At 38.6% G+C, this 13554-nt stretch overlaps 1 protein-coding gene across 2 annotated transcripts in view; it reads left to right on the top strand.

Moving 5' to 3' along the window:
• The window catches only part of NELL1 (neural EGFL like 1), a 1057189-nt gene that overhangs the window by 291054 nt on the left and 752581 nt on the right, over positions 1–13554 (top strand). For both annotated transcript variants that reach the window (XM_070783206.1, XM_070783205.1), the window contains exon 12: positions 5388–5516. In XM_070783206.1, the coding sequence (XP_070639307.1) occupies positions 5388–5516 (129 nt within the window). The remainder of the gene's footprint in view (positions 1–5387; positions 5517–13554) is intronic.

Here is a 13554-nt window from a genome sequence, read left to right as displayed (position 1 = left end):
CGGCTGGGGTGATGAAAGTGTTTTAAGACTGGATTGTGGTGATTTACTGTATAACTGTGTGAGTTTACTAGAAATTATCAGTTTGTCTTTACAATAGGTCAATTTTTGGGTATGTAAATTGTACTTCAGTAAAAATGTTTAAAGAAAAATGGTGACTAGCAAACGAGTCCCATTAGCCTTTTAGTTGCTCAAGAGGGGGCATTAAAATACCACTGTAGATTCATCCATATCTTTATTCGCTCATTAATTTAACCACCCATATTTCTACCTGTCTATTTTTGCATTCGTCTATAAGCCATCCTTCTCCACAGACAGCTGTCCTTGGGTGGGAAGCTTTGTGTTGAAAGAAATGAGTCAGACATAGATCTTGACTTAAAGAAGTTGGAGTGATTAGGGTTAGTATTTTAAAAGAATATTTTAAATTGCCCAGCCTTGTGTACATGTTTGTATATGTGTGTGTGTATGAAAAAGAAATCTAAAATGTAATCTGCTTAAATCTAGGCATGCAAAAAAGAATATCTTTTTAATCCTTTGGAGTGTAGGATGCTTATAAAATTGTTGTTTTTTGATTAAGAACCCTGGCATCAGTCACACCTGGATCGTGGCTCTGTGTAGTTTCACTCATGCCCTAACTTCTCTGAGTTAGTGCCACATCTGTGAAATAGGGTAATAATCCCAGTTTCATAGGATTGTTAATAGAATTAAGTGGAATAATGCATCTGAAACACTTTACTGAGTACCTTGCATGTATTTTGTGCTTGATAAATGTTAATCATTCTTATTACAACTGTGCCAGATTATTTGAGGTTCTTCAAACTTACCCTTCTTCCTCAAGGGTTGGAGTCCCATTCCTCCCATTTGGATCTGTGTCTTGCAGATCCTGTGTCTTGCACAAGTTTCTACCTGTGATGAGTCATAGGTTAAGTTTGGCATCAGCTAGAAGGGATTTCTTCTTCTCTGGCACACTATGATAATTTGTACTGCTCACATCTTACTTAGCTACTTCTGGGTTTGGCTTACCTCACCTTAGAGTTTCTAATTCTCTTGTGGTCATGGAATGTCTCAAACACCTTGACATTGCCCCCAGGGTCTTGCATAGTGCTGCAGACCTGTAAATATTGAGTCGATGATTGTTCACTCATGTAGAAAGGCAAGCAGGTACTGAATAAATACTGCTTGAATGAAGGCTTGCGTTAATTAAAAAAAAAAAGAACAACAACAACACATGTTTTTGACACAATGGTGAGGCCCAGACAAAGTGGATTTGTCCATACCATTAATCTGTCTCATGGGCCCTTCATTGTCTTTGAAATACATTTGACCCAACTCTCTGCATTGTGAATTGACATGGCACATGCCTGCTAGAGAGATGTGCATTGGAAAGTCAACAGTGTTTGAGGGGCTTTGTTCCAGGCTATCAAATGTTTGTGGAAAGTGAAGTTGCATATCCTAGAGAAAAAAAAAAAAAAAGTCATGCAACAAAGGGCATTCATATTGACATTGAGTCAAACTTTGTAATAAAAGAAAATGTGACAACTTAATTATTGATCAATTGTGATGTGGGGAGGGAAGTCCAGGCACTTCCTCTGGCAAAGAAAGCTATGATACCTAAAAATTGTCCTTTTGCTAACAGAAACATCAAGTACTTTAATGGTTATTATAAGCCTTTTAAGTCCTTGTAGAAGTGTTCTTGGCTGACAGAGGTTTCACATTTCCAACACGTTAAGTTTTTTCTCTGATTTTGACTGAGGCAGTCACCAGTTAATAGGTCAGATAGTGAGGCTGGATATGATATTATGCTCCCCTCAGCCTTGGATCCACTTTCTAATGTCACAAGTAGTGTCTACATCTTTCACTTTTTTTTTTTAAACTATTTTTTGTATGTGAGAGGATATAGAAAAAAACAAATTATATAGGCCTTGGAGTTTACCAGACATAGTTTAGAATCTTGGCATGTCCACTTATTAGATAGATATTAATGAGTTTGAGCTTCTCTTTTCTTATCTTGAAGCTGAGGATAACAGTGTTATCATCAAGTTGTTTTGAACTTTAGCCATCATTGTCAGCAGTACTGTTATCATAATCATTATCATTCTTATCACGGAGGCTAACATTTAGTGACCTCCTAGTGTGTATCAAGATGTGCTCTAAGTGCTTTATATGAATTAGCCCATTTAACTTGTTCCACACAAATTAATAAGGTATATTATTATCCCTATTTAAAGCATCTAGTGTAATGCCAGACATAGGTACATGAATATTATTATTGAATAGGAGTTATTATCTTTCATCCTAAGAATGTTGGTTTAAAATTCTGTCTCAAAGGAAGAACAGTCTAGAATGTTATCACCAAAAGGAGTTAAACTTGGAGTTTATATAGTTCAGTGCTTTTTATATTTTTTAAAAACCAAAAACTGTTGTTCATATAGTCACTGTTTCAACAGTAGAAAAGCAAAGCTGTTTTATTTGAATCAGGGCTGGAGGACATGAGCTCTGACCAACCACTCAGCTGTGCCCAAGACTCAGGAATAGTGTGAAAATCACTGATGTTGCCCTTTCTTGGTATATGTACCTAGACAGGCAAAGTGACTTACTGTGTTTATTAGTAAAGACCCTGAATTATGTATTAGATCTCTTCTCCAAGATCACTTGTTTTCTATGAGACTACAGTATGTGATATAGCAGTGTAGTTACTACTTGCTAAAATGTATGAGCTAAAAATGATAAAGCACCTTTTATATACCTTGTTATATTTGAACTTCACAATTCCTGTGGTGGGTGTAACCTAAAAATGCATAATATATAAAATGTTTTGAGGGTCGGGAGATTGGTAGAATTGGTAATAGAGGTAGGACCAAAAAAAAAAAAAATCAGAGACCAGAAAAAAGGTTGATTCCATTGAGATAAGCACACTGGAGTTGGCATTTGCCCAGAGGTCAATTTTTAGTCCCTGGTGGTAGAATCTGGCTTCTAATGGACTACTGTTTAAGTAGACAGGAGGAAAAGCCTGAGGCTTGCATAAGTAAAGAATCTTGAAGGGTAACTCCTCAGTGGGTGGCTAGGAAAAATCTAGTCTGTAAGAGGAGACTTGCCTGTCAGTCTTGACTCTAGATAGGGAGTATGGCAGAGAAGAGTTTGCATTCCTGAAAGCTTAGAATCTAAATTTATTCTACCTGTGTGGCTCAATCCATGTCCCAAGGCAAAATGTAGTTGAAAGTGATTGTGGGTTGATAGTTCCCTCGGGCACCTGACTAAAGCAAACACAGATCCTCTCTGAAGAAGTACAGTTTTAAAGCCCAAACCTCAAATAATTCCCGCAGATTAAATCCTAAAAAATATGAGCTCACAAAGAATCATAAAAGAATCATTCAAAACACAAAATAGTAACCATGCGGGATACTCAGTGAAAAAAACCAAAATCAGAAGACTGAAGATACTGGAGTTGTCTGTGTAAAATATAGTCTAATATGTTTTTAAAAGGGGGAAATTAAAAGAGGAAAGAATGAGAGACTACAAATTTGACCAAGGAGATTTAAAAAGACATTGAATTCTGGAAAATTAAAAAAATACAAGTAAAATAAAAATGATGTGGATGACTGAGTGAATATGACACTACTTGAGAGAATTAAGAGACCGAAAGATACATCTAGAAGTTAAACAGAATTCTGCATAGAAAAAAGAGATGGGAATATTAAGGCAAGTAGAAGTAACATGGAGGAGAGCTTAAGAAAGAAAGGAGAATAGCAATCTCATTATAATTCTAGCAAGAGAGATTTAGAGGCAATGGTGAAGAGAGAATGTTTGAAGAGAAAATACCTGAGTATTTTCCAAACTGATAAAAGATTGGTTAAATCTTTATATTTAAGAGTCGCAAGGAATCCCAGGAAGAACAAATAAAAATAAATTCACACCTAAAAACCTTAAAGTTAATGAATATGAAACAAAACAAAGCTCATCAACTTAACCAACCAAATAAAATAGATCTTAAAAGTCACAGAGAAAAGGTTTGTCACATACTAAGGAATGACTAGGCTAACAATTGACTTGTCAACAGTTATAACAGAAGCCATAAACGATGGGATGTCTTCAAAATGTTGAGACAAAATAGCTTTGTACCTAGTAAAGCTGCTTTTCAAGTAGGAGGGTGGTCAAAGGACATATTTAGATAAATTAAAATTGAGCATAGTTACTGTCAGATTTATCTTCACTAAAAGGAATTTATGAAGACTATAGTTAGAGGAAAAATAACTATCCCTGAGGGAATGTCTTAGATTCAAGAAAAGACTCTTGGGCAAAGAAATGTAAAACATGTGGTTAAAAAAGTATGCCTCAGGAAACATGTTCAAGAATGTTTCTTGCAGCTGTGCTAGTAATTCAAAACCTGCAAATAACTCAGTCAATACTAAGTATAATGGATAAATTGTGGACTATTTATACTATGAAATATTATATACCACTGATGAATGATAGCCACAGGCATTAATATGAATGAACAGGAAAAAAAAAACATATGCCATAGAGGATATGGTACAGTATGATTTCACAGGTGAAGTCCAAAATGGCCAAAATGAAATAATCTATTATTTAGAAATACATACCTACGTATGGTAAAGCATACAGAAATATATAAGGGAGTGATTAATGGAATTGTTAGGGTAGTTGTCTCTGATGGCTGAGAAGGGGATTCTTTGGGGATGTTTAATAAATAGGTATTGATAATACTTTTTGTATTAATTTTATTTGATGCCATGCTATGCTAAGTCACTTCAGTCGTGTCCGACTCTGTGTGACCCCATAGACGGTAGCCCACCAGGCTCCCCCATCCCTGGGATTCTCCAGGCAAGAACACTGGAGCGGGTTGCCATTTCCTTCTCCAGTGTATGAAAGTGAAAAGGGAAAGTGAAGTCGCTCAGATGTGTCCGACTCCTAGCGACCCCATGGACTGCAGCCTACCAGGCTCCTCTGCCCATGGGATTTTCCAGGCAAGAGTACTGGAGTGGGGTGCCATTGCCTTCTCCGAATTTTATTTGATATATTCATATATATTCATTTTATATATTTCCTATGTATCATAAATTTTGTAATAAAACCATTTAAAAGACTAGTCACATAAGAAAGTAGTGGAAATAAAATTCAGAATCAACATGGGTAAAAGCTTTCAAAAAGGAATAACTTCAGCAAGTTTGTGAATTAGGAGAGAAAATTCTCAGGTATGGGATGGTCCACAGTTTTTTATTCCTCTTTATGGATATGCAAATTTACCTTTGCATATTGCCAAGGTATATTCTCATGTATGCTGACATATAATAACTGTGTCTCATGCTTTATTATTTGGAAGTCTTTTATTCTCCTCTTTCCTGATGTAAAATTTTATTTGTTTCCTCTAGGTCATAACTTTTGTGCTGAAGGACCTAAATGTGGTGAAAACTCAGAGTGCAAAAACTGGAATACCAAAGCTACTTGTGAGTGCAAGAATGGTTACATTTCTGTCCAGGGAGACTCTGCCTACTGTGAAGGTAAGTGAGCTATTTAATAAAATCAACTTGTGAGAAATGTATTCCTGGTAAATATGGTTGAAGATTGAAAGCTTTCGCTTGATTCTGGTCCTGTGGGATCCTAGAAGAAACTGTCAACTGCCTGGCATACTCTCCTCTCCTGACTTATCCGGGCTGCTAGTAGCACGTTATAGCAAGACTTTCGAAGGAAGTTATGAAACAGCAAAACAACAAAAGCAGTAGAGCCATATCAGATCCCATGTTCTACTGTCACTGTATTTAATCATCACCAGCAGAACTCTAAATACCTCATTTTATGTTGTCTTATTTGGGAAGATCACCATCTTCAATTTCAGTTAAATGTGATGCAGTGGATTCTCTTTTGAATGGAATGCTTTGATACTAACTTCTACCCAATTGCCATCATCTTCCTCTGCCAAGGTCATGTGTTGCTATTAATAGTTCCCAAACTCTTGGAAAAGCCCCAGTGATGGATGGACTCATAATTTTGGCACATGGATTGGTATCATATAGTAGGTTGGTGGCCTCAAGCATCCGTGACCCCCTTTTCTCCTTTATAAAGCTGAGCAACTCCTCTATCTTATGTGAACCCCTCTTTCCATGCTCAGTACTCTGGTGGCAAGTATTGCATACTCCTGCTCCTTTAACATACCAGAGGGTCAGGGATTATTTCTGACCTGGACTTACATGCCCTAAAATCTAAGATCTTCCATTTCTCCAGTGCTCGCTGGATCCCTCCTGTTGGTTTAGAGAAATTGTTACAGGCAAATTGATGCTAGGCTGTTTCTCTGTTCTGGTTGGACCCAAGTACTCCTGTTATCTTTACTAACAATATATTGAACCTTGCTGCTGCTAAGTCACTTCAGTCGTGTCTGACTCTGTGCGACCCCATAGACGGCAGCCCATGAGGTTCCCCCGTCCCTGGGGTTCTCCAGGCAAGAACACCGGAGTGGGTTGCCATTTCCTTCTCTAATGCATAAAAGTGAAAGTGAAGTCGCTCAGTTGTGTCCAACTCTTAGGGACCCCATGGACTGCAGCCTACCAGGCTCCTCGGTCCATGGGATTTTCTTAGGGATCTGTTAATCAGGAATGTGGATATCACATCTGGAATAAATGCTGCAATGTCTTGGTCACTATCCTCTACTTCTTTGGTTCTCAAGTAGATCAGGTATTGTCAAGGTGAAGACAATTGATGACAATAATGGTAAATTTCTTTCCATTCTGCTGTTTTATGTTGTTGACTTCTAGCTTAACATTTGGCTTACTAAAGACCTTGTCAGTAGTTAAGGAAATGTGTCTAATTACTGTTAGTGTTCAGAACCTGTTAGGTATCCTCTGTTTTCCATTTCTTATGGAAGATTTTCTTCATACTGTTTTGGTTCTCATTGGCAATACACTATAAGTCTAGTAGCTCCTCCCCCACTTTTTTATACAGTTCTTTTTCTTTTGCTTATTGAACTTGATTTGGGAGACATGTCACTTGGGAGAATGAAGTTGCCCCTCTAGCTATGCAACTTTTAATCTAGCCTTAATATCATGTTATCAAGACATCAATTTTGAGAAAGAGGATTATTAATTTCAATGTTTCATGTTAACATTTATTTTTATATCATACCTTGTGTTGTTTTGTATTGTGCCTTACACTATTATGTGTTTTTTTGTCAGAAAAAATGAATGTAGCTTTAAAAATAAAAAAAAAATATGAACATTATTCGCTCCATTCATCATGGAAAAAATCCCACAAACCAGGTAATGGTCTGAAAAAAAATTTAGTTTTTTACCTTCTGCCATATGTGGGATAGACTCAACAATTATAAAAATGATAGAAGGAACCTCAAAATAGTTTGAATCCTGATTCTATCATTGACAGACATTTCGGTTGTCTTTTGGAAGCAGCGCACCCACCATTCCTGACTCCCCTTAGCTGTTGAGACCTGGCAGAAGCTGGGAGGAAATAGCTGGCATAAATACTGTTTGAGACTCTTTGATTTTCTCATTTTTGTTACATAGAATCAGTTTTATGAGGTGCCATGTTATGCCTACCCATTGTGTGTGATGGAGAAGGAAATGGCAACCCATTCCAGTACTCTTGCTTGGAGAATTCCATAGACAGAAAAGTCTGGTGGGCTCCAGTCCACGGGGTCACAAAGAGTTGGACACAACTGAGCGACTATTACTTACTCACTTTGTGTGTGAGGCCTTATGTTATTGATTCTGTTGAGCAATTTTAGGTCTAAGTCCTTGTCTTCGTGAACATGTTTCTCAGCTCATTGTGTGTGCAGGGCATTGGGCCAGTGTATACTATGGGACTACCCTGGGACATGGTGATATTCTCAGTCTTCAGTTCTCTGTAATCATGGGAACATTCCACAAGTTCCAGGATAACACCTAAGAAAAAAATGACTAAGCATTAGAGCCTATATACTGTCTGGAATGGAAATCAGGGGGGGAAAAAAAAACAAACAGGAGTCGGATCCTGGACATTGAATGGGAGGCATAGAGAATCAACTAGAGTGAATATCAATATTTAGAGCAAACACCCTTCTCTCTTTCCATTCTGCCATCTTCAGCATTCCTGGGCTTCGGGCTTATTTTCCTGTGACTGCTTGATGCCTGCTATAGCCCTAGGTGGGATGTCCTTCTGCCAGCATTCCAAGGAAGAGATGGTCAGGGGTTAAAAACCTTCTCTGTGTAAGGTTCTGTCTTTTTATGTTTAAGGAAAGTTCTCTTAGAAAGTCCTTCGTAGCCTCCTTTGGCTCTCCCCATGCAGAAGACTTCTGCTGTCTCATTTTTTAGACCTGGGTTACCTGCTATCCACCCCTAGACCAATGAGATGGTTTTTTCAATGCACAATGGCTTGTGCTGATTGTGTTCCACCCCTGGATTTGGAATAAGAGTATACTTTCCCTGAGACTAAGTGATCTTTGCTCTTTGCCTGAATTAAATATGGTTGTAGCTGTAGGAAGAGGATATGTGTGGCTTTGGGTGGATAGAAAGCCATGGATACCACACTCTGGTATGGTAAAATGCAGTATGGCCATTTACTCAGCTTCTGTCTTCAGAATTATCCTCTGGGATGCTCACCACACAGCCACCTGGGTACCAGGGACTCTCAGAGGCTTAGTTCATTGTTTCACTGTAGCCTAGAGAGAGAGGAGTAGATATGTATGAACTGCTTCAGGCAAGTTACTTTTTACTCAGAGTAAATGGAGTGAAGATGACCCATATTGTACAAACCATGATGAACAAGACTGGCTTGCAAATTAAAACGAAATATTGCACTCATTGTCCAGACTGTCTTGAAGAGCCTATTCAGGCTTTCAGTGGAAAAAGAATCACAAAAGACTTTCAATTTTCTTAACTTCCTTGGGTAGTAGAAGAGAGATAGTGTATTAAGGGATCTTCCTGTTCTGCAGAGATTGCCTTAGAGACTGCCATTGAGGAGATATCAGATCTCCTGGCCAATCAATAGAAGGTAATAAGAATTTTTGTCAGCTATGATACAATTCACAGGAGGTTGTTTCATTTTGCCTTGTCTGGCTCCAACAGGAACATTCCCCATTTTGAAAATTGCTGTAGTCGGTTTTTTGTGTTTTATGAAATCTGGTCTACTGTGACTTTTTTTTTTTAATCTTTGTGATGACAGTGGGTTGGTCTTAAATAGTTTCTGATACATTAGCTTCAGTTAGAGGTATTATCTTGAGGAAAGTACAGTAGTTGGGGTCTATTCCTGATCTTCTTGAATTTGAAGCCTACATAGAGTTTCACACCTTTCCTAGTAAAAAAGTAGTAAAAGGTTAGGTTGAAGAATAAAGAGCGAGTGGTACATATACATCATGAAATCTGCCAGGCATAGAAAGTACTGCTGCTGCTGCTGCTAAGTCGCTTCAGTCGTGTCCGACTCTGTGCGACCCCAGAGACCGCAGCCCACCAGGCTCCCCTGTCCCAATTAGTATTAAATAATACTTCCTACTTACAGAGTGCTCTGAACTTTTTGAACTCCTTTTATGCATATTATACTCTTTGAGCCTTCCAGTAAATCTTTGAGGAAAATGGTAGCGTTCACCAGATGAACTCCATTTTGTACGCATGGACACAAAGACTCAGAGAAATGAAGTAAAGTTAATATTCAACTCACAACTCATATGCCTTGACTTATGCTGCACTCTACCTCCCCATCCCCCACCCTGTTCCAGTGTGGTCTTGTTTAAAATCTTTGCTATCTCCTTGATCTAATGAAATCCGAATGTATGTGAGATCTGTACCATTTCAGAGTAAAAGCTTGAAGAGCTGTTACAGGGTTCCACCTCTTTCTCATCAACTGGCAATGTTCTAGAGCGGCCCCTCCTTTAGCTGTGGTCCCAGCATGAAGATGATATGGAGCTAGTGACAATGGATAGGTGATTGACATGTGGCCTTAGTGAGAAATAACTGTAAATCACTGATATTTTGGAGGACACAATTATCTGTTATCTTTGTGTAACTTAGCCTAAGCCTACTGGTATACCTGTGCCTGAGTTAGTTGACCCAAATCTTGTGGTTTCAGAAGGATACCTCCAACTCAGTGCTCATGACTAAAAGTAGTTTTCTACAGAGTAAGCATTGAGAGCTACTAGAAAAAGTACAAACTGTATATATCATTAGTAGTCTTCCCTGGCTCTACTACCAGGTAATAGATATTTACAGAGCGCAAGTAGCAGATTACTGCTTTTTTTTTTTTTTTCTAATTTTATTTTATTTTTAAACTTTACATAATTGTATTAGTTTTGCCAAATATCAAAATGAATCCGCCACAGGTATACATTTTATAGCCAATTCCAATGTGGGAAGTTGGGTTTCCCAATTAAGATGATAATGAGACAGTGCAGGTCAAAAACTCAGTAAATTGTCTGGTTTTTACTGGTGATTTAGTGAATTACAACAATTATTGTCATCAACCTATATCAATGTTTATGAGGATCTTTCTTGGAAGAGTGTGTGCTTGTAGAGGCCAATACTTTGCGAATGTGGGCTTCTCATGTCTACCTCTTTTTGGAGTATTGGAAGGTAGCAGGGGAGAGTGTTATTAGACGAAGGGACCAAGTTATATCAGTCCTGCCAGGAGCATATTGTTAGCATTGAGGTACCCAGCATAGTAATAATGATGAAGTCCTTCCTTCCTTGTAAAAACATGAGTGGAGCTGAGTTGAAGGGTAATATGTCATGGAACAAAATGATTTTATTGGTTTCAATTTAATAATTTCATGTAAAAAAACCCCACAAAACTATAGCAACTGCTTAGCAAATTGATTTATAATGTCTCCTTAGCTTAGCAAGGTGATTTATAATGTCTTTTGCATGACTGAAGGTGATGACAAAGGATCTGACCCCGTAGTGTTAAGAGGCTGGGAAAGTGGCAGGAAGGTCAGAGTTCAAGCAGAAAGAAAATGCAGAACTTGAGGGTAGAATTTTTTTGGATGCAGAGGCTAGTGTGAGTACACTGCCATAGAAATAAGCCCCTGTGAGTCCCTGATGAAGAGAATGTGTGGAAATGGTGAGCATCCTTAAGGTATACTGCTAATTCTCCAAGGATTAATCAGGTAACTCTTATTTTGAAATTTTCTAAAATGCATGAACCTTGTGATCCATGAAGCCCAGTTTACGCTCAGATCTGGGCTTCCGTCTCCTAAAGTCTTGATGTGGACTGCACAGGGATCAAAAGCTTCTTATGGATTATTCATGTTTGTAAAATATTAACTCTAAGCTCCTGCTTGCATTTATTTCCAGGGGTTCAGCATGCTTGAGATAAGAATACTTCAGGGATCCCCTTTTCCCTTCCTATTTAGCCTGTATGACTAATGGAGAGATCCTCTGGTATCCAGATATGTCAACAGCCCCCCACCCCACCTCGTCCTGCTAGCCTTCCCAAGACACAGAGATCCCTATCCACTGCACTGCTTGTGATGACCCATGTGGCACTTTCATCCCAGCAGCAGACAGAGTTGTGCTTTCTTCCTGGGCCTGGCTTTTTTTTTTGCCTCTGCTTCTTTATTGCCAAGGCCACTTTACAAAAGCATCTACTCCTGCTCTCCCACCTGCTTAAACTCTTGCCTCTTCTTAACAACACCCACCCCTCCCATCCCCATAACTTTTGTTTTTTTTATTTAAAAGAACAAAAAACCCAAGTCTAAGCCATGGTTATTGCACTTGTGTTGAACCAAGAGTTTAATTTTTAAGCTTGTTACTGAGGAAGGTGACCTAGTCAAACCAACTAGGGCAATGGTCAGGACTGGAGGTTAAAGTAGAACTTGTTTTTATTTTTTGTTTTCAATATAACATGTTTTAAAAGATCATTTGTAAGATAGTTGGAATTTTTAGTTATTTTTTTCATGATAAAAATGTTCTAAGTGTTAAGTTACTAAGCTAGCACATAGAAGCCATGGTAACTTATCAAGTAGCTGAGCTATTGTACTACAGAACTCTCCTGAATTCCAGGGTCCTGAGAACAGAGGACCATGTACTTTTCTCCCAATCTCAGTTAATGGCACTTCCATCCACCCTGTTGCTGTGGTCACTAGATGGAGAAGTCATTGCCAGTTCTATGTTGCCATCACTCCCAACATCAACTGCATTGGGAAATCTTGGTAGTTTTATTTACAAAATAAATCACATATTCACCCATGTCTTGCTCCGACTCTAGTCTGAGCCTCCTTTATCTCATGGTTGGTGATTGCAATGGTGTCTACTCTTGCCCCACCCGTAATCCATTCTTCAGGCATCAGTCAGAATGAGCTCTTAAATATACAAGTCATATGATGCCAATCTGCTCTTTAAAATCATCTGATACTGCATCTTAGAATGACGTCCAGGCTTGGTCCTGCGTAAGGCCCCGTGTGAACTGGATACTGCCCGCCTCTCTGTGTTGGTCTCTTAGCACTCTGTCCTGTGTTCTCTCTTCACCCGCCACGCTTTGACTCATATTCTCCAGTAGGCTTCTGCAATAGTTCTTTCTTCGCCCTGGGATGTCCTTCACCTAGATCTTTGCAAATCCACTTTTGATGGATCATTTAAGTTGTAGTTCAAATGTCACTCTTTAGAAAGGTCTTTCCTAACACCCTCCCTGAATTAGCTCTGTTACTACCCTCAGCTACTCTATACCATTTTCATTTTATTTATTTTCCTTATACCCTTATTATCTATAATTATTTTGCTTTCTTGTGTTTCCCGGTTTAAAGGTTTATGAACTGACTTTTCCCTTTAGAACAAAAGTTGTAGAAAGGCAGGATTTTATCTTATTCACTGTGTCTCCAGCACTAGGATAGTGCTCCGGGTGTGATAGATACACCAAGCTGTTTTCAGAATGAATGAATGAAAGTCTCCTACTGGTTCACACTTTTCTGTGTTTGATGCTGTTTCTTGTCAGATTTGTCTTGTTAGTGTCAGTCAAGGGCTACTGTTTAGAGTACAGAATCTGATTCTGGGGCCTGAGTCTGCTCTTTTTTGCAAATACCCCATTCATATAATGCTCCAGTGCTGTCTGCTCCCTTCATTCCATGGTAACTGCACTGCCATTATTTGTTACAGATTGACTTTCTTCTCTACATGACAAGAGAAATTGGGCCTTCGTGCTAAGTTGCTTCCATCATGTTCAACTGTTATTAGTGAGCTTATGGACTATAGTCCACCAGGCTCCTCTGTCCATGGGATTCTCCAGGCAAGAACACTGGAGTGGGTTGCCATGCCCTCCTCCAGGAGATCTTCCTGACCCAGTGATTGAACCCATGTCATTTAAAAAAATTTTAAAAATTTGTTTTTGCCAACTGCTTATAGAAAGAAACATCTTCTGGGATTCAACAAAATAGAAGCTTTTGTTTCCATTCATACAGGCTTTGAAATGGATGCTCCTTGTTGGCAGGTGGTTTTTCTTAAAACTGATTCAAAGCAACAGCTGAGAGAATTCTGCACCACCAAACCAGTTCTCCAACAAATACTAAAGGATATTCTCTAGACAGGAAACACAAAAATGGTGTATAAATTCGAACCCCAAACAATAAAGTAA

Source organism: Bos indicus, chromosome 29, assembly GCF_029378745.1.
Source record: "Bos indicus isolate NIAB-ARS_2022 breed Sahiwal x Tharparkar chromosome 29, NIAB-ARS_B.indTharparkar_mat_pri_1.0, whole genome shotgun sequence".
NCBI classification, from domain to species: Eukaryota; Metazoa; Chordata; class Mammalia; order Artiodactyla; family Bovidae; genus Bos; species Bos indicus.
Note: the sequence above shows the minus strand (reverse complement) of the source record. Positions and strands in the feature narration are given on the sequence as shown.